This window comes from Acomys russatus, chromosome 9 (genome assembly GCF_903995435.1).
Source record: "Acomys russatus chromosome 9, mAcoRus1.1, whole genome shotgun sequence".
Classification (NCBI taxonomy): domain Eukaryota; kingdom Metazoa; phylum Chordata; class Mammalia; order Rodentia; family Muridae; genus Acomys; species Acomys russatus.
Genome location: NC_067145.1, coordinates 2,961,082 through 2,981,835, shown reverse-complemented (window position 1 = coordinate 2,981,835; position 20,754 = coordinate 2,961,082). Strand labels below are relative to the sequence as shown.

General features: G+C 38.0%; 1 protein-coding gene across 1 annotated transcript in view; it reads right to left on the bottom strand.

The window, feature by feature from the left end:
- Positions 1–20,754, bottom strand: part of Rictor (RPTOR independent companion of MTOR complex 2) — a 93,681-nt gene that overhangs the window by 18,637 nt on the left and 54,290 nt on the right. The window contains exons 9-27 of the mRNA XM_051150929.1: positions 19,362–19,429; positions 18,483–18,550; positions 15,447–15,529; positions 14,207–14,294; positions 13,671–13,761; positions 13,510–13,576; positions 13,302–13,382; positions 11,199–11,299; positions 8,889–9,054; positions 8,133–8,234; positions 7,961–8,007; positions 6,632–6,767; positions 5,444–5,643; positions 4,750–4,876; positions 4,094–4,258; positions 3,859–3,935; positions 2,837–2,915; positions 1,251–1,360; positions 790–877 (exon numbers count right to left, since the gene is read on the bottom strand). Coding sequence (XP_051006886.1) covers positions 790–877; positions 1,251–1,360; positions 2,837–2,915; positions 3,859–3,935; positions 4,094–4,258; positions 4,750–4,876; positions 5,444–5,643; positions 6,632–6,767; positions 7,961–8,007; positions 8,133–8,234; positions 8,889–9,054; positions 11,199–11,299; positions 13,302–13,382; positions 13,510–13,576; positions 13,671–13,761; positions 14,207–14,294; positions 15,447–15,529; positions 18,483–18,550; positions 19,362–19,429 — 1,944 coding nt within the window. The remainder of the gene's footprint in view (positions 1–789; positions 878–1,250; positions 1,361–2,836; positions 2,916–3,858; positions 3,936–4,093; positions 4,259–4,749; positions 4,877–5,443; positions 5,644–6,631; positions 6,768–7,960; positions 8,008–8,132; positions 8,235–8,888; positions 9,055–11,198; positions 11,300–13,301; positions 13,383–13,509; positions 13,577–13,670; positions 13,762–14,206; positions 14,295–15,446; positions 15,530–18,482; positions 18,551–19,361; positions 19,430–20,754) is intronic.

Below are 20,754 nucleotides of genomic sequence, written 5' to 3'. Positions count from 1 at the left end.
TTTTAGGAGCCACATTAGTATACAGGCTCTGAGCTTGTATTCTAGACTTGTCACTAACTAATTTGCACTAGGTTCAGCTCAGCTTCTAATGCAAGGGAGAAAGAAAATGAGTTCGAGCTTCCCCATGCCTTGACCTCCTAATCTCTAAGGGATAACGCACCTGTCCCTCAAGGGCTCGTGAGTCTTTTACATATGAAGTACTTACTGAAGTACCTAGTATTGTAAGTCACAAATATCTATTTTTTTAAACATGTGCATTTGCGCCCCACAGCATCCCTCTATATGTCAGAAGAAACCCACACAAGTTGGATCTTTCCTTCTACCACATGGCTCATGGGGATGAAACTCAAGATGACCAAGCTAGATGACAGGTGCCTTCGTACCCACTGAGCCACTGGACCTTGTTTCTTTTAGTTAGGAATTAGCATTTCCTTAAACTCAGGGTTTAGATTTCTCGTACTACATGACTATGACACCAAGCAATTCACTGGCTAAGTCAGTTATAAAATAGCTTTTGAGAAAACTTGGCAAAGGTTCCAGCACTATTAAGAATTTTCTTTTAGGGGGTTGGAGAGATGGCTCAGTGGTTAAGAACACTATCTAATAAGAGGTCTTGAGTTCAATTCCCAGCAACTACATGGTGGCTCACAACCATCTATAATGTGATCTGATGCCCTCTTCTGGCATGCAGGTATACAAATAGCACTCATACATAAACTAAATAAATAAAATCTTTAAAAAAATTTTTTTTATTCTTTTTACACTTTAAAACGCAAACTATGTTTTTACCTGTACTTCCAGTAAATGGCATCCTGTTTTGTGGTGTACCAGTTGTCCATAGAGGTGTATGGGCAAGTAGACATGAGGTCGTTGTAATCTAATATGATAAAAGATGACTGAGGAAGTTACTAGCATACTTCAAACTAAGTAAACAACTATTAATAAACTGGATATAATTCCTAACAGAACTATAGAGGTATGAAACCATGACGCTTTCCATGAAAAATCAATAGTTCTTCAGGTCTAATAGTTTAATGGTGACACAGTAGGAACTATAAGAGCAGACTGGGTTGAGGACATGGAGTGTGCCTAAGTGGGGTACATGAAGCATGTTTACAGGAAAACTTGGAGCAAGCATTGCTCTGCCATGACTGAATACAGTGTACAGAAGTCCTCAAAAGCGCTTTTTAAATAACCCATTAGAGCTGATTTTAGATCTGGCATGCATGGACCCGCCGACTGGAGCATACCTTTGATTACTCCGACGAACGTAGTTATCACCATCAATTGGCTTCCTGTATGTAGTGAGTGCTTCATTAAGTTGTTCCTCAATCAAGTCAACATACTTTGAATTATATTCCTAGAAGATAACATTGCTTTAATTCTATATATTTTCACAGTGACCTTCACTACATTATTAAGATATTTAGCAAATCTTAGAAGTATAAATATGAGAAAAATAAAAAATACATTCACAAGTTTTAGAAAAGGAAAAGCATTGAGTCCTGAAGGCAAATACTGTCCCATACACACACACACACACACACACACACACACACACACACACACAATAATAAGTGTTTTGAAAGAACGAGGAAGATCTGAATACATTGCTTTGAAAAGAAGGTGTAGAGAAACCTGTTTGCATTTTAAGCCACACAGACTCCATCAGTCAGACACTTTAACTTAGCGCCCTCTAGGTCCACTGAAAGCTTTTCCTGGTTATTAGATTTTATATTTACTCTAAAATAGTAACAACGGTTTAATTAAATATTATCACTATACTAAGTTCTAATAAAAGTGTCAGTACAAAAAACTTTATAAGACAAGCATTTGAACTTTTTATAGGATTAGTTATTATCCATGGGATGGATGGATATACAGATTAGATAGATACAGCTATATACACACAAACATGACACCTTTGGTGATCTCTTACTGGGAAATACTAACAAATGTGTTTCTGCTAAGTATTATCTTGAAGACTTGGCCCAAAAATATTGACCTGGAAGGGCAAGGAGACACACTCACTCCTCCATCTCAGGAAGTGATATGAACAGGCAGAGGGCAGATGGAAGGACAGGGAAATGCAGCCCTTCTTCTCAAGTGTGGACGGGTACTACACATGTCAACAGGCAGTGAGAAGATGGGAAACACCATCCTTGTCAAGAGGCATGAAAGACAGGTCCATGAAAGTAGCCCCCAAGAAAGACTCAACATTACAAATCAGCACATTTATCCACATGATTGTACCAAGTGAGGAAGAATATTCCTGACCTTTTTTTCCTCTCGTTCCAAACCTCAATAGGTATGAAACTTACAATTTAAAAATAGAGAAAAAGGGCTGGAGAGATGGCTTATTAGGTAAAAACAATGGCTGTTGTTTAGACCCAGCTTTGATTGTCAATACATACATGATGGCTCAAAGCCCTTTACAATTTCAGTCACAGGGTATCTGGTGCCCAATTTGATGCCTCCATGAGCATCAGGTGCACATGTGATCAAAATAAACACAGACAACAAAATGTCTCATGTGAGGGTGCTTACCAGCAAGCCTGATGATCTGAGTTTGAGTCTAAGATATATATGATGGGAGGAGAGGAGCAATTTCCACACATTGTCCTCTGATGTCCATGACATGCATGATCACATCACACACAAAATAAATAAATCAATAAATCTAACACAAAGAAAGTACAGGAAGTAGATAATTATAACTTATCAGTACATATGACTGTTTATTTGTTTTTGTAGGTAGAGTCTCATCTAGTGAAGGCTAGTCTGAATGTCAAAAGAAAAAAAGTATACAAATTAAATCTTTTTAGTAAAAAATTACCTTGTGCCATTTTTCCAACTGTTTTGCTACATAACCTCTTTCATTCAGGTAGGAAAATCCTTTTGGAATGGAGAGAAATCTGTAAATTAGAACAATCATAGCTGAACATGAGTCCAAAAAACTTATGTAAAGTAACATAAAGAATATGCTTAAAAAACCAGATCTTGAAATATGCCCCATCTAAAATAAAAACAAAGCCTAACCTTAGTTTATTAAAAATTCAAAAACAAGGACTTCCATTTCTGCCTACATCTGACAGTTATACAAATAAAACTACTCACACATTTTTTTTTGGAATCTCTTTTAGACAGGCATTCTGGAGGTACACCCGCCCACCACACCTGACTGCTCCACTCAGCAGCAAGAATCCAGATCAGTCATCAACCAAACACATTACTGGGTCTCAGGACCACAGCCTTGCAGCCATACAGCTGACAGGCCAAACCCATTGATTCAGGAAAGCCCATTTCCCTTTCTTCCTCCTCTTGGCTAAGCATGTCTTCCTTAAAGCACTGGGCGTTCTCCAGGATACTGGGCTTCCTTACCCTTTCTCTAAAACTTCCCTTCCCATCATGTGGCTGCTTGTCTGCCATAGTCTGACCTCCGTGCCAGCTTAGGGCATGGCTTTCTGTTCTCTTCTCCACTGGCTTCCTATGGGCAGCTGGGCTTGTCTGCCCTGGGTTTTTTTTTTTGTTTGTTTTGTTTTGTTTTTTACTTTTAACTCCAATAAAATTGTCCTTGATCTTTGAATTTTTTTTTTTCAATTGCAGATAAACTTTCACAATATTTGCAAAAAGACCAGACCCAATAAAAATAAGGAAGACTTCATGAAACACATAAGACAAACACTACACACAAGTACACAAATAATATAAGCAACAGCTCAATTCTAAAATGGACATAGTTCAGAAATTTAAAGTAAATTCAGATCTCCTAATCAGATTTGGATATTACATTAATATACACAACAAAGAGGGCACAACAAAGAATTATCAGCACAAGAGAATATAGTTAATACTTACCTCAGGAGGAGAAGTAAGCCCTTGTCTCCAAGGTGGGATAAGGCTGGTTTCATCTGAATAAGAGCATGAAGGTTGGCCTATAGGGATGATCATCAAGTTAACAGTTAGACACGATAATATACTCTTTGTTTTAAAACACATACGCACTGTGCTTTCGTAACACTGACAAATAAAGTACTTTGAATTAAAATGTGGCCAAATGCTTCATTATTAAAACAATAAAACTCAGCTTTACCTTGTCCTCACAAGCTTCATCAAGGATATCCAAAGCTTCAGAAGAAATTGTTTGGTTCTTATCATGTAGCTGAGTTACTAATAACTCAATTCCCCAGTTGTTGAAAAACTCAACGTTAGCTCGTAATAAAACTCTTAAATGTTTTGTTGCATACAGCCTACAGGCCTACAGAAAAAAAGGGATGCATCAGAAGTCATCAGAGACAGTCTCTTTGCTGTCGTCTTGAAAAAGCCCTTCTACGTGGCAGAAGGCTGGAATTTAGGAACAATGCCCCGCCCCTTCTGATGAACAGCCTCATCCTTGTAATTTCAAATGGTTTTACGTGACCTTCCTTGGAAGACTAGTATTTTTTAAAATGTGTACTAAAGAGAATGTGTGAATGCAGTGCCCAACTATCATTAATTATGCATCAAATTTCTTGTATGGGAAGTCACAGGGTCAACATATGCGGAGTATGATGGACCCTGGAGAAAGCACCTATGTGATCACAGAATGTCCTCTGCCAGATTAGGAAAGAGACTAAAAGTTAAGGCTAACTCAATTTCCACCCCGTATTCTTAGTTTACCTAGCCTAAAATCTATAATGGCTCAGCTATACTTTTCAAGCATCGCAATGAACTGGTTGGAGTCAGCTTCATCTCCTGTGCTGTACTCACATCAGTAGCTGCTGTGAGGATCTTTGAAAGAATGACTCGAGCTAAGCCATCCCTGCTGTAGTCCAGGCTAGAAACGGTGAGCTTCAGCAGGTGATCCTGGTTTTTCAAGGAACAAAGATTAAGGAGACTAAAAAAATTTAAAAAAAAAGAAAAAAGAAAAAGATTATTATTACTGTGTTCATTCATTAACTCAGTCATTTTTATCACCAGCTTTACTGAACTATGACTGACCAAAAATTATGCATATTCAAAGCAGACAACCTGTAGCTATAGTTATCTGTCAGGTGATAAATGCATTAATGGATCCATTAGCATGGATGATTACCATTTTAAGGGACGGCCCGTGAAGACATTTCAACTTTTTTTTTTTTTAAAGATTTATTAATTATGTATACAGTGTTCTGTCTGCATGTCCACCTGCAGGCCAGAAGAGGGCACGAGATCTCACTATAGAGGGTTGTGAGCCACCACGTGGTTGCTAGAATCTGAACTCAGGACCTCTGGAAGAGCATGCAGTGCTCTTAACCTCTGAGCCTTCAGCCTTCAACTACATTTTTTAAAATCCTATATAAACATTTCTGGTAAAAATTATTTATCAAACACGCATATGTGAGCCTACAAAGTACACTGTATATGTGGATGCATTAAGATTAAAGTTTAGGTTTACATTGCAACAGAATTTGATAACACTCACCACTGAAAGACACTGCATTTTTCCAGCATTTTGACACCATGAGGATGACAAGACAGGGTTCCGATAAATAAAAAGTAGTGTTGACTAAGGGTGGTCAGTAAACCATTATTCTGAAGGCTTCTTTCAGGCTTCATCCCAGATGAAGCAGTGAGCCACTGAACAATATCTTTCACAAGATCTTCTAAGTATCCCTGTCCGTCCTGTAATTAGAAAATCATCTTTAGTAATGGTCACTAGTAACAGACAGGATCACTGAGTGTGAATTTTAATCCCTTAAAAAAAAAAAAAGTTACATGGAGCTACTCTTTATTTTCCATTTCTCCATCTTACCTGAGAGTAAACTAGGCCATCTAGATTCTCTAAAATTTCATAACCAGGTAGGGGCTGAGGATTCAAATACAAGTCTAAGCTCAGATTTCTTTATTTTATTTTTATTTTTATTAATTCACTCGTATTACATCTCAATAGCTTTCCCATCCCTTGTATCCTCCCATTCCTCCCTCCCTCCCACTTTTCCCCCTACTCTCCTCCCCTATGACTGTGACTGAGGGGGATTTCCTCCCCCTGTATATGCTCATAGGGTATCAAGTCTCTTCTTGGTAGCCTGCTATCCTTCCTCTGAGTGCCACCAAGCCTCCTCATCCAGGGGACGTGGTCAAATATGGGGCACCAGAGTTCGTGTGAAAGTCAGTCCCCACTCTCCACTTAACCGTGGAGAATGTCCTGTCCATTGGCTAGATCTGGGTAGGGGTTCAATGTTTACTGCATGTATTGTCCTTGGCTGGTGCCATAGTTTGAGCAGGACCCCTAGGCCCAGATCTGCCCATCATGTTCTTGTAGGTTTCTAAGACCCTCTGGATCCTTCTATTCCCCCATTTTCCCATTAAGCTTATATTTCAAACAGAGCTTATACTACCTACAAAAAGAAAGTAAACTACCACGGAGGATATGGTGACATACACTTAATCCTAGCACTCTAGGCCAGCAGATCATCGCTGCCTTTGAGGACAAGGCCTACCTAGTAAATTCTGGGCCAGCCAGAGTGGTCAGGGAGGGAAGGAGGGAGGGAAGGAAAAAAGGAAGGAAGGAAAGGAGGGAGGGAGGGAAGGAAGAAAGGGAGGGAAGGAGGGAGGGAGGGGACAGATTCAACAAAAAATTATTTACTGTGACAGTCTCTGGAAGGCTTACCTCTTCAGACTCAAGAAGAAATTCAGTAAACTGACAACCAACAACTGTGAGTTGCTTGGACTTGGCAAAGTCCAAATCCAGACTGGCATATAGTTTACTGCTGGGCTTGTAAAAATATAGAAGTCTGCGCACAAACCTAAAATCAAGATGAAATTAGATATAAAGCAGAAAACTAAACAATTATTAAGAATCTTGAGCACAGACTAGGAAACTTACTAAGTACCTTGGTACATTTCACAGCATTTTAAAAAGAAACCATGAGAAATCATGATGGTGGAGTAAGGATTTTACAGTAAGACCCAGTTGGGACAGTGCAGGCATGGCAAGGCATGGAACACATAAGTCCTCCACACTCAGGAGGTAAAGGCAGAAACAGCAGTAGCTCAAAGCCAGGTTAGGCCACACAATGGGTTTCAGGCTACAATACAAGATCTTGTCTCAAAAACCCAAAAGAACAAAATTGAAAAGAACCCCCCACCTGCAACAATAACAACATAAAAGTCTGCAAAGGAGAGAAAACACATGAAGACTGTGATGCTGGACAGACATAAAGAAGCCTCTTAGAGAAACTAGTTTAACTCGATTTATGAACATATTTCAGCAACTTTCAATGCTGAGCTCACTTAATACAATTAAGCTTAATTTCATGCACTACAATGTGGCCTGGAGAGGTAGCTCTGTGCAGGAGTTATAGAACTAATTGATTAAAGTACCATTCCTTTATTCTTCAGGAATATCCAGAGTATCATGCTTCTTAATTTCACTGTAACGTGTCTGTTCTATAGATTTCTGAAAACCTAATATAAGCATTAAGTTACATATCATTGTATGACTACAACATAAGAAATGCTAATGACAGGGGCTTCTCTAAGACACCTACTAAGGCCTTCTTATTCAAGGAGATTGGGAACAGTGGCCATTCAGTCACATAGAACAAAAGCATTCAGGTCCAGTAGAGAAGAGATGCTTGACGTGCTCTGTGTGCTGTGACGTCAACATGCTTTACAGACAGTGGGGTTCAACAGTTAGAAAGAAGAGACAACTCACAGAGTGTAAGTACAAGGTCTAGTAAAAACACACACCCTTTTTCATGCCATCCTTGGGTCAAGGTTAGGACCACAACCTAGACAATACTACCCCAATGTGAATAACTTATCATAATGACCAAAGCTGGAAACAGAGTAAGTAATGAGAAAATAGCAGACACATTCTGATTCTAAGACAGCACATAAGATGTATAAACCTTTAAAAAAATTAATGACTACTTAGCAGCCATTAACCATATCTATTTATGTTCTTCAATGTAATTGCACAATAGATTTTACATACCTGTGCAACTGTTCATCTTTATAGTTTCTTAGATTTACATTTGGCCACTAGAAAAACACAGTATGTTATATTAGATAATGTATATTTGATAATTCCTAAGCACATAACTATAATAAATAATAGTAATAAAATGAAGACAACTGGGTAATACCCATGAAGTACCCTATCATACCTTAAGAATGGTCCCAATGAGATTCCAATTCCATTCAAGATTCTCTTTGTGTTGAAGGACCTGGCTATCCCTCAGGTTTATTACAAGAGCTTCCTCTGTATCCTAAAACCACCACATAGTAGGAAGGACATTAGGCATCGATGCGTATATCAGAAAACTAAGTTGTAATTTAAAAAATGAAAAAGGAGGAATGACATTTATAGATAGGTCATTAGTGGTCCTCAATAATTATTTTCAAAATTTAATTAAAGCAACAAAAACAAAACAGAACTAGGGTAGGAGATGGTTCAGCTAGCAGAGTGCTTGCCTTACAAGCATGAGGACCCAAGTTCAATCCCCAGAACCTACACATGCGTGACATTGGTGACATGCACTTGTTATCCCATCACTGTGGAAGATAAAGGAGAATGCGGAGCTGGGCCTATGGGGTGAGTTTTCAGTCAGTGAAAAACCCTGTCTCAAAAACAAATAAAAACAAAAGAACTCAAGTACATGGTGTCTAGAACAGCACCGTGTTTTCTGTTGTTCTCTGGTCTCCACACACATGCACATACCTGCACGAATACCCACAACACACTCTACTGTCACATACACCTCAACACAGCTCCTGGATTCCTATTCATGGTAAAAACTAGTCACTTGAAAACCCATCTGCTGAATGAAATGGAAAACCCAGACCAGTGCAAATACATTGTAATCCAGCTGCTGAGAATTAGGAAACTAAATTAAAACTATGTTCATTTTTCATGTCAGTACCTTAAGAACAAATATATCTTTCTGAACTCGAAGATATTGATCCCGTTTCTGGTGTGTTGCGATTGCTTTTTGAATGATGTGATCTAAATGAAGGCTGTAAGGCTTAGGTCCTCGTTTCTTCATTTCATGAAAGCGTTTTAAACAATTAAGGGCTGCACTGGCTCGCCTGAGGAGGAGAGACAAATCGACACTGTAGCAAGGCTAGCATACTTTTCAAGTAATGGCTGCTGGGTTACTTAAGCTTACATAAATTCAAGAACAGAGATTATCATGTGAAGTGAACATCAGTCAGGAACAGGATCATGATGACAACACATCAACACTGCTGATTTTACAGAGACCTATTTTGGGCTCAAACTTTCACTTAACTAATCTTTTCTAAAGTGACAGATCCATCTGTGTATGGGTTTTGAGAATACCTTATGCAATATTGGCAAGACGGTTTGGTGGGTAAAGCCCTTGCTTTGCAAGCATGAGAGGTACCTGATACCCTATTACCTACAAAATGCCGGCAATGCAGCGTGCACCTGTAACTGCAGTGCTTGAGGAGAGGTCGGCTAAATCCAAGTCCTGAGACCTGGCTGCTCGGCCAGCCTAGCCAGGAGGTGAGGTGAGCTCCTGGTTCAGGGAGAGGCGCTGAGTCAGAAAGTAAGGTGGAGAGTAAGAGAAGGCGACATCTGACTTCAGCCTGTGGCTTCTATATGTATGCCAGGCGCACCCCCTCCCCCTGCACATGGTCAAAAATATACACAAATATTGACATAAAAGAACTCAGTTTTCTAATTAAACTTTTAAAAGCTCTGTTCTTTACATACAGTGTCCATTCTAGTTGAACCTGATTTTTGTTTACGTGAAGTTGCAATAAATTTCACTGTCCATCAATATTATCAGCAATGATCTTAGAATCAACTGAACTGGCTCCACCTTCTGTATTATTGATAGCCATAACTAGAATCTTCTAAGATTATTTAATTACTTCTTTGTTATACGTAAATGTATAGTTTTCAGGAATTTAGCAGCAGCCAGATGGTGGTGCATATCTTTAATCCCAGCACTCACAGAGGCAGAGGCAGGTGGATCACTGAGTTCAAGGCCAGCCTGGTCTAAAAAGTGAGTCCAGGATAGCCAAGGCTACACAGAGAAACCCTGTCTCAAAAAACCAAAACCAAACAATCAAAAACCAAACAAAACCAAAAACAAACAAAAAGAAAGAAAAAAAGAAGAAACTTAGCAGCAACCAAGTCTCAATTTTAGAACTTCTGGGAAATAGTCTAAACCCTTATGATGCAGTCAGATTGGCAAGTATTTAGGGAAATAAGGAATGAAAAAAAATTAAGAGTACTACTATTTCAACTATTTTAAGCATAATTTTTAATTCCTAATGATCTCTAAGATTTGTGACCTTAATTTGACACAGTTTAGAATACCACATTGTGGGGCAGGGGAGCTGTGGGACTGGGGCAAGCCAACCATCCTGGAGCAAGAGTTGAATCAAGATATATCCAAACCCCAGAAATCTCGTTCTACTATAGGCAGGTTGCCTGGGGCCTGTGTGTCCTGGCCTATGTAGCCCTACGCCCCCACCTTTGTCTCCAGAGGTCAAAGCCTGCCTGGTAGCCAGGTTAAACTTCCTCTCCTCTTTTAAGATCATGTACAGCAAGCACCTGGAATTCTTCCTTGTGCAAAAAAGGTATCCCCAGCAACTTGGCCCTGGCTAATGATGTACGCTCACCCCCAAAGCCCCTACCCACTCTGAAATTTACATTATACCATAAGCTTCCCTCTGGAACCATGGTGTTCTGATAATGCCTCAGCTGAACAATATCATCTCCAGTCTATGTACTGGAAAAATCAAAATGAATAATTGTCATTTACTGACAGTAGGCCCACCTGTAAACCTCTGCGTTTCTAAAGCTAAATAAGCTTTTGAAGAATACGTAATCTTAAACAAAAGTTCATGGTTCCAAAAAGCTAGTAAACTGCATTTTGTTTACATTACAAAGGGGAAAATGTGGTTGACAAACTTTTTCTAGATTTTAATAGCAAACAAATTAAAATAACAGAAAAACACCATTTCATCCATACAGTAAAGTCTTCAAAAACATGAAAAAAAAAATTGTGAATCAACCACTTACTAATACTTTATAGCTTCAACTACAAATTATTAATGTTTTGAGAATTGTAACTTTCTCTTGAGGTTTCTGAAGAGAATTTCCAAGCACAACCTCCATCCACGCTGCCTAATTTCTCTCCCCGTTGAAAGAGATGGTTTTATCTAGGTAGATACTTTGCCTAGGGTCTAATACTTACAGTCTCTTCTCCTTGGGAATATCGAAGGATGCAGCCATGTTCATAAGGGTCGGCAAGCAGTGCAAATGATGGCTATGCGAATGAGGAAGAATTGTGTTTGCCTATATGGAACATCATACTTTATGAGATTTTAGAAACAAATTCAGTTATTTGCAAACATAATATAGTATTTCAGACTAATATAACTCAAGGCTTTTCATGAAATTAACAATTATTTCTACCCACACATACATATAATTTTTAATCCCACTGAATTTCAGTAAGAAAGAAAGGCTGAGCCAGTGAGATGACTCTGCAGGACAGAAGATTTGCCGCTAAATATGAGGATCTGAGTTTTAACCCAGGACCCCCATGGTAGAAAGAGACAACTAGCTCCTCCAAAGTTGTCCTCTGACCCCCAGTGCACATTGGCACAACTGCACATATGAATATATAGATGGACACACACACACACTAACTTTTTTTAAAGAATAAGAACAAAAATTAATTAAGCAACTAATTTTCATATATCCATTATTATGAAATATGACTTCTAAAAGGTACTAAATCACTTCTTAAATGACCTGGAGGATTATGTAGCAAACCACTGCCCTTGACAAAGTGTAGAGGCTGTGCTTTATCCACCTTCTTAGAACATGACGGTCCCACAGAACAGTAATCTTTAAATAGAAACATTATCTCCTCGTGCCCAGCAAAATTATACTACCAAACCAACTTCCTACCAATAAGTACATTTATTAAATGTAAAAGAGTGAAGATTTGATAAAAAGTAGTGAATATTGCTATCCTTTAATCTGGCCAACTTTTAAAAAAATATTTTTATTTTAGTTTTATTTGATGTGCATTGGTATATAGGTGTCAGATCCCTTGGAACTGGAGTTGCAGACAATTGTGAGCTGCCATGTGGATGTTGGGGATTCAACTTAAGTCCATGGAAAAGCAGACCATTGGGCCATCTCTCCAGCCCCTAATCTGGCCAATTTTTAATCTCTCATGAGAATCAGATGCCCTGGGCTCTAGAAAAAAGACTAAATTTTTATCACAAGAATCCTTCATATAAAGGAAATGAATACTGTGTCTTTATATCTTGAGAACTAACATACACCTCATCTGATGTGAAGTACTGTTTAGAATGAGATCAGAACAAGTGTCTAAGTTATTGATAAAAAGTCAGATTTTGTAAACTCTTCAGTTCTTTACCTCACATATGTAACTAAGCTGCTACATGGGGAGAAAAGAGATGGGAAGAACGAAGGAGTAAACAAACATCCACTTTTGGATTTGGTTTTGAGACAGTGTCTATTATGTAGCCTTAGCTGTTCTGACATTCACTATGTAGACCAGGCTGGCTTCAAACCCAGAGATCCACTTGGGTCTCCTTCCTCAGGGCTAGGACTAAGATTAAAATCGTGTGCTACCATGCCATGCCAGAAACATTTAAGAGGGGGAAGGGGAGAAGAAGCCAGCTCTTTCCAATAAAAGCAAGCCACTGATGTATATAAAAAAAATGTGTCCCCCCCCCCAAAAAAATCACTTCTTTCTAAACAAGTTTAAAGTAATTTTTATTTAGTATTTTATCAACTGGTACTGACTAACAAGTATAAATTTCTATACTGTTCCTTCCTTAGTTTACTAAGTACAGAAGTCTCATTCTGTGAACTTAAAACTATTAGTTTATGAAAATTATGTTATGATATTCAGGAAAGATAATTGTATTTAGAACTTTTTCAAAAACTTTGTGAAGGCCAAAAAGTCACTACAATGTATGGAGTACATTTCCAGCAGACTAAAATAAAATTCATGTTTTTTAAATTTTTATTTCCTGCTTTCTTTAGTAGGATGCCTTTCAGAGTGCCATCAAGATTCACAGAATCAAAATACCTACATCAAAGTGGCTAAAGGAAAAAAAAAATCAACACTCAGTACTTTGTATTTTCCATCCTTGCTACATTTATGAAACTAGTTAATACAGCCACATAGATCTCTATCAGGAGTAAGTACCGAAGGCTTTGGTAAAACGAAACTGTATTGTCTGAGCTATTCAATTAACCTGTTTCAATTCCTAAAGGTTCAACCCACACAACTGGAAGTCACTGTACTTACCATATGTAAGAGCTCTCCTAAAAGGATGGTCGCCCTGACTGAGATGTGGTCGTCACTGTTTGTAATCACTTCAACCAGGCCCTAGGAAGGCAAGAGGAAGTATCGCTGTTGCACAGCAGTGTGTATGAACGGTTCTGCATCAGATATGGTTTTTCACTCCTAAGAATTTTGTGAGCAGGCAGTATAAAGTAAAAGCTTGCAATATTACCTCTAAAAGTCCATTACGGATAAACGCAGAGAGTATCAGTGCCAAGTAATTATCCATGAGGTCTGGCCTGGAAATAAAAGCACAGAAACAATTTAAATGTTCATATAACATAAAAGCAGTGAAGGTTGTAAATGGTTGTCATTTTCATTTCTGAAGTCTACCTGGATCTAGCACGATGGGGAAGAATAGTTTTTGCCTCAGCTGCCACAAAGCCATCCGAAAGCCTCCAACTGTCCTGGAACCTTCCTGGATCTAAGAGTTAAAATCAGGTAGTTACCAGATGAAGCAATGCTGAAACAGATGAGCCTGGGACTATCAGCTATCCCGGCTACAAAAAATTTCAAAGTGGTTTTAAAAATAATCCACTTGGGGGTGGTAGAGACTGTGTTATGAGTGGCAAAGGTGTGGACGCTTCTATAATGCGGACGCTTGTCAAGTGACGTAGGTGCCTGCAACAGCAGCACCAGGGCGTGAGCACACCTGCGCACCCCATGCAACATACAGAGCTGCACATGTGAATGTGTACAGCTGGGACTTTCTTCATTTGGGGACTCAGTCACCTTAGAAATTAGACAATTCCCTAATTACAAGGGAAAAAAAGGAAATACTCAGATTTGTATTTCGCTATTTAGTAATTTGTTTCCATCAAGTCACTTAAAAATGTTAGCAACAGGTTCCAGTGTACTTCAGCCCTTACCTACACTGAGCAGGGCTTCTATGAACTCGTCGGTCACAACAGGCAGAGGGAGACGAAATATGTCATAGAGCACTTCAAGCAGCCCTCGCTGGAACAGCAAACACAGCTCACTTATTTCCACAGATAAAGTTTTTAATGACTTTTAAAAGGTCATTTTTATAGAGTAACAAAATTAATGAAAACATAGCTAAAACATTCTATCAAGACTGTATTAAGGAAGGGATAATTACTAAATATTTAACATAAATGTATTCAATTTTAAAAATCTTTATCACAGATTTCAGTTCTTTCCATGTATAGGGACAGACGTCAGTTAATGGTCAGTGGTGTGGCTCAGTGGCAAACCACTTGCATACAACATTCCAAGGTTTGATTCTCAACACCTCAAAAAAGGGTCAACGAAACTGCTCCTTCTGTTCCTTGACCAGAGACTTTCAGTTTAGAAGAATACCCTCCCATTTCCATGACCTAGGGCTTTTCATTTCATATTTTAAGCAAGAAACGCCTAGTCACTGCTTTCTAACAGTTTTTCCAACTATCGGCACAGTCCATTTAAAGAAAAACTAGGAGGAAAAATGGAGAAACAAAATTAAAACAAAAATATTTAAGGGAAAAAAAAAGAACTTAATAATTAACATATTCTTTAACTAAACATTAAATTTGGTTTAGCTATTTAATATAAATTTCCTAAGTATAACAATTTCAAAATATAGCTAATAAATCATGCATAAGTATCCACCATCTTCAAAATAAAAACACTAACAGAGTAGCAAAAATATATAAATTATGAAGCATGATTACGTAAATATAACATTTACTTAATAAGAATGCCCTTCTGTTTTACTCATATTGTTTTAATAAACTATAATTAATTTATATTTCAGCCCAAATTTTAATAAAATTGCCACTCCTAACAGTATTTTAAGTTATTTATATATAACTATTAAGTATTCATGCACTGAAAATGCTCTAAACTAAAAATTAACAACTTGAAGAAACATTTCACCTAAAATGATTTCTAAAAACCCTGTGCATGTGTGTGTTTATGTGTGCAGTGTGTATGCCCTTACGTGCGTACAGATGACTATGGAGATTAGAAGCATTGGATTTCCCTGGAAATACAGTTACAACACATGTGCTGGGAAACTGGCCTGAGTCCTCTGCCAGAGCAGGAGACACAGTGACTGGAAAGCCCTCTCTCCAGCCCCTCATGTGACTTTTAAAGGTCCAGGCAACTTACCCTTATTTCCATATTTGGTATGCAAAGTACTCCAATTAGAGATTGGATCCCAGAGTTTCCAGGCTTGCATAAATTAATAATACCTAAGAAGGATAAAAGTTAAAAAAAAATTCACTGAGAAAGAAATTCTACTATAATGTGTCATAATATAAAAATCTAAGTTATATTAGTTGCATATTATAATTGATATGTAAAGGATACCAAGTAATCTCATAATTCTTCTACTAATTGGAATCTGCCATTAATTTCATCATCTAAATTCCTTATCAATTTTTATTTCGTACCTAGAAAGTGATGAATATCAAGATGGCTATAAATGAATACTTCTCTGGGAGTAAGAACATGAGAGAGGAAAACAATGGTATTTTCCCTACCTAATACTCCTTAGACTACAGTAAAAAACTGCATGATATCATCAAATTTAGTTCTAAAATCTCCTAAGTGCACAAATGAGAATAAGCAAGATTCCAAATAAAGTTCACAGACAAAGTTTCAGTTACAGAACTTTAAAAATACTAAAATCTTCTATCATAAAAATATGTAAATAGGTGATAAGCCAAGCATCAAAGCTCAATAGAATTATCATAAAATACAAACTGCATAAATGAGAGAGACCACTACACTACACTAAAATAGTTATCATCAAAAAACTACAACAGCAAACAGTGCATGTGCACCTCCTTTAGGACTGAAAATGCTGGCATGTGCAAGCTTTCATCATTAGAGAAACTTAGAGGGAATGCTGAAGACACTGGGAGAAACTGGCATACTGACAGTGAAGCAAGGTAACAAAATCTACACGCTAACCACTGCACTGTGGTTTTTATTTTTTTTAAATGTTCTGTATTAAAATTAAAATTAAAATGCTAGGAAAAAATGTTTTTAAGTAATCACATAGGACTCTGAAGCTCCCTGGCACCACTGCAATGGCTGAGAGGCGTATTATCAAACAGCCTTAGAACCAGATGTGTTTTAGATTCTGATTTTCTTTTTCAAACTTCAGAATTCCTGCAGGTGTGCCATGGGATAATTCCTGTGTGGTCTCAACATAAATCTCTTTATGTTTCATGTATACATATTCTGGGGACTAAACTCAATGTTTTTGTATTATAAGTCACACGAGGTCAGATGTAGAATCTTCTACTTATGACACTGCTTTAAAAAAAAAACCCTCAGATATTGTAGCATTTTGGGTTTTATATTAAGGAAGATCAATTTGTATGGCTGTGTGCCATATAAATCTACATTATATTCTCTAATTTCTCTCTGGACTTAGAATCAAATTTTAAGTCACAGTAATCACAGAAAGCAGAATTAAATGCTCAAGTCCTTGCAGTGCACTTCTCACACTTTGATATCTGACAGTAGTGTGAGAAACCAGAAGTTACAATATGGGATATAAATCTCCCTATGTTGATGCAGTAAAAAGGCCGTTGACATCTGTGGAAAAATCTATGTAGAACTAACACTGCAAAATTGCATTTAATTCATAAATAGTGCCACAGAATCTAAAGACTATTTAGCAAACTACTTCTGTTAGATCAAGGTTGTAACTGAGATGTTATTATTTTTCCTAGTTCAATACAGGACAGAAATCATCTAACTTAAAGTTTCTAGTCATAGATCAGCATATAAAGTACAGGGAAAAGCCGGTTAGTAAGAGCGTACGAGATGCACTTTAAAGAGAGACATGGTGACAGTGAGTGGAGGATAAAAGGAAGGCATAGTGAGCAGTCAGGCTGTCTTGGTGTTTAGAAGAAAAATGGCTGTAACAGCAGTTAAGCTTAGGGATAACAGAGCATACTTAATGACAAAACAGCATCGTCTTGGAGTAAGGGCGAAGATGGTTGAACTTGCCAGGGTGACCTAAGCCATGTCCATGTTAAAAAAAGACATGGGGGTTAGTGATACACAGCTTCACACTTTCAGCTTTGGGGACCTCAGGGATCGTATGTCAGGAACAGAGTCCCAGAGGCAAGCTGACTGTCTTGGGAGGTGACGAGGACTAGATGAGGCATTGCTCAGGCTAACACTGTGAGAGGGAAGACTAGAGCTAGCAGACTAGTCTTCTCAGCACGTGATGCTGATGCCATGTTCCTCAACACTTTAGCCTCCAGAACTGGGAACCACATAACCCTCAATTTTAAAATAAATTGCCTACTTTTTGATATTTTGTTTTGACAACAGAAAAATAAATTAAGACAAGTATGAACAATGCTCTATTTACTCATAGGTCCACATACAACCTTTCAGTTGCACATGAAGGTGAGTGAAATATTAGGATGGGGTTTTCACTGAGGTACCAAGGAACAGAGGAAGCACAGTGGAAACATACTAGCTAAAGCTCACTGGCTAGGATAAACAGCTGTGCAGAAAAGACATGTGTAAGGTGTCCTTAAGGACACAGCTATGTTTAAGTAAGTTCCTCTGCTCTGCTATGGCCTACGCTCCTTTCTAAGCTCTCTCTGTGGTTATACTATGAAACTAAGTATTTACTCTGTAGAAAGATGAAGCACGTACATCCCTGCACTAAGGAAATCTGTTGCGCTGGAGACACAGCCTGAGAGTAGAACTCCTGCATAAAGCCCTGGGTGCGGTACAAGTAAACTGCAAAAACAAATAACAAAGAAGTCTGAGACTCCTAACACCCGCTTAACTTACTATTTATGACATCACTACTCCGTTTTTAAGTAACAAGCTTTAGCAAGACATACAACCCACTAGTTTTGCCTTTTACTTTGGAAGTCTTAGGGGAAGGATGGTAGATAATGCTAGATTTTTCTTAATATGTTCAGGTAATCATTAGCACAGTGACTTGACTTGCAAGTGTAACAAGTATATACACATACAGATTACAGTATTCTACTTACTATAAATTCCCTTTACTGTCTTTTAATAATTTAGTAACTCTCCTTGGTAATCATACCACAAACAAAAACTACATTCATATTTAAATTAGATGCTATAGCAATTAAACACTCATAAACCATGTATGGTTTAGTTTCCTTCTGTCACTGAGCAGCACGCAGAACCTACCTGCCCACGAGCGGAATGTGGCAATGATCCCCATTTTACTGGCTAGAAATCGTGCTTCTCTGTCTTCTCTGTTGCAGGGTGGGGGTGGGGCATTTGTAAAGACACAAATTTAAACTGAAATGAGTTTTTGCTGATATCAGAGAAAAATCTATCATTAATGTTAATTATTTACATTTGAAAGCAAAACAAGATGTTTTGAAAAATATCTGATCTATTTTAAAACCAGTTACTCAACTTTTAGTATAAACTGATCTTCAATTTTAAATGGGCAATGTAAGCCAGGTGTGATAGTGCACACCTATAATTTCAGTGCTCAGGAGACAAACAGGAGAGCTGCTGTAGGTTCAAGGTCACACTGGTCTATACAGCAGGTCCCTGGGTAGCGAGGGGTAACATTGTAAGGCAAAAAATGAGTAAATGAATAAAAATAAAACCCACAACATGATTTACAATGAAGTTATAAATCTTGATCTTTCTGAAAACCATTCTTAGGTGTGCCTCAAATGAACATCAGGAACAGAGTGGGCTAAATAAGAGTGAGCGTAGCAATGACGCTCAGGAACCAAGAGCGCACTGCAGGGGCTCTGGTCAGCACTCTCTTCAGCTTCCCTATGCAGCAGCCTCAGTGACCTCGCCATCAGACAGCTATTAAACAACAAGAGGAATTCAGTGTCGTATTGGTTAGGAAAACACAAATTAGCTTTTCTTAACGCTGTCTTTTAATCTGTACCATGTAACTGTGAGAGAAGTACAGCATAAGCCAGGAAATAGGACATTTACTCTACTCCCACTGCCCTGGCTCTGAACATACTCAGTGTGAACACAGTGAATACAGTAAGCACACAGACATCCACCCTAGCAGGAATCTGTGGTACTTACTTGAGCTGGCCTTCAGTTGTATCTGGACTGTGTCTGTAGTGGAAATCAGTATAGGGTGCTAAAATTCGCTAATTAGAAAAAGAAAGAGAAAGATAAAGAATTTTTATTATAAAAAGTATTCTTTCTACCGCACAAGAATTAATTCAATTTCTGTAGCTTTAATTGGATTGACTGTCTCGGAGATTTGTTCTCCAAATTCATTTTTAAAATGTAGCATGATTTTAAATACAAGCTAAATTTTTAATTCATAAATTCAGATATAATGTGCATCTAAAGCAAAGCAGACACAAGCATAAAGGTTATTTCTAGATGTGGTTGGCAGCCATGTTCCTTCAGCATTCATTACGATCTCAACCAAACACATCTTGATTCCATTTCTTATGCTGGAAAATCAGCTGTCGATATGTTTTTGTTTTGCAAAGTGGTGTGTCTTTCTGTTGGTTTCTTCTCCTCAAGTTGTTCTTAAAGAGTTTAAGTGATCTGGATTTAGCAATCCTACAATAGAGTGGCTAACAACTTCTTTTCTTTTGTTTTTACTGTTTGCTAAATATAGTTAAATATAGAAACTAAATTTTAGCCATTTTACTCTGGATCCTTGCTTCTGCCAACCGTCTCTTCCCTTTGCAAAGACAGAGACTGCACTCTTCACATGCTATGTTCTGTGTGGCCCTAGCCCCTATCGCAGTTTATTCTGGTTAGTTTATTGACTCATTTTTGTTTTCTTGATAGCTCCTTGTCCACAATGAGATTTCAATTTCATAGAATTCTGAATTCTAGATACATTTCTTCACACTAGAAATTCTATTTGATTCATTTTGTATGTCTAATTATATAATAAAACCCTCCATATCTTCACTTATAGTTATCTTCAAGAATAAGTTAACTATAGTTTACTTGAGTCTTTTCTATTTGGATTATGTCTGAGCAAGTTCTAAGACTTTTTTTTTCTTTTGGGTTTTCAGTGATGTGATCATGTCTTTTTACATATATAGAAATCATATGTGTGTGCATGTGTGTGTTGGGGGCTGACTTGCCTGTGCAAGCACTTTCCACCTTACTTTCTGAGACAGCCTCTCAGTGAACCTAGAGACAACGGTGGAGGCTAGAGTGAAGGCCATTGAGTCCAGGATCTGTCTTGTCTCTGCACATTCTGCCATACCTATTTTGCTCATGTGGGTGCTGGAGATACCAACCAAGCCCTTGTGCTCCACCAAGCATTTTACACACTGTGCCAACTAGCCAGGCCATGACTAGAAATTTCTGATGAATGTTCGACAGTCATTTTGTAGAATGTTATCTTCCAGCAGAGGGGGTTAATCTTTCCTCTATGCAGGTAAATAACAGGAGCTATTCATTTGATCCCAATGACTGTGTTAAACACAAGTTACCTGTT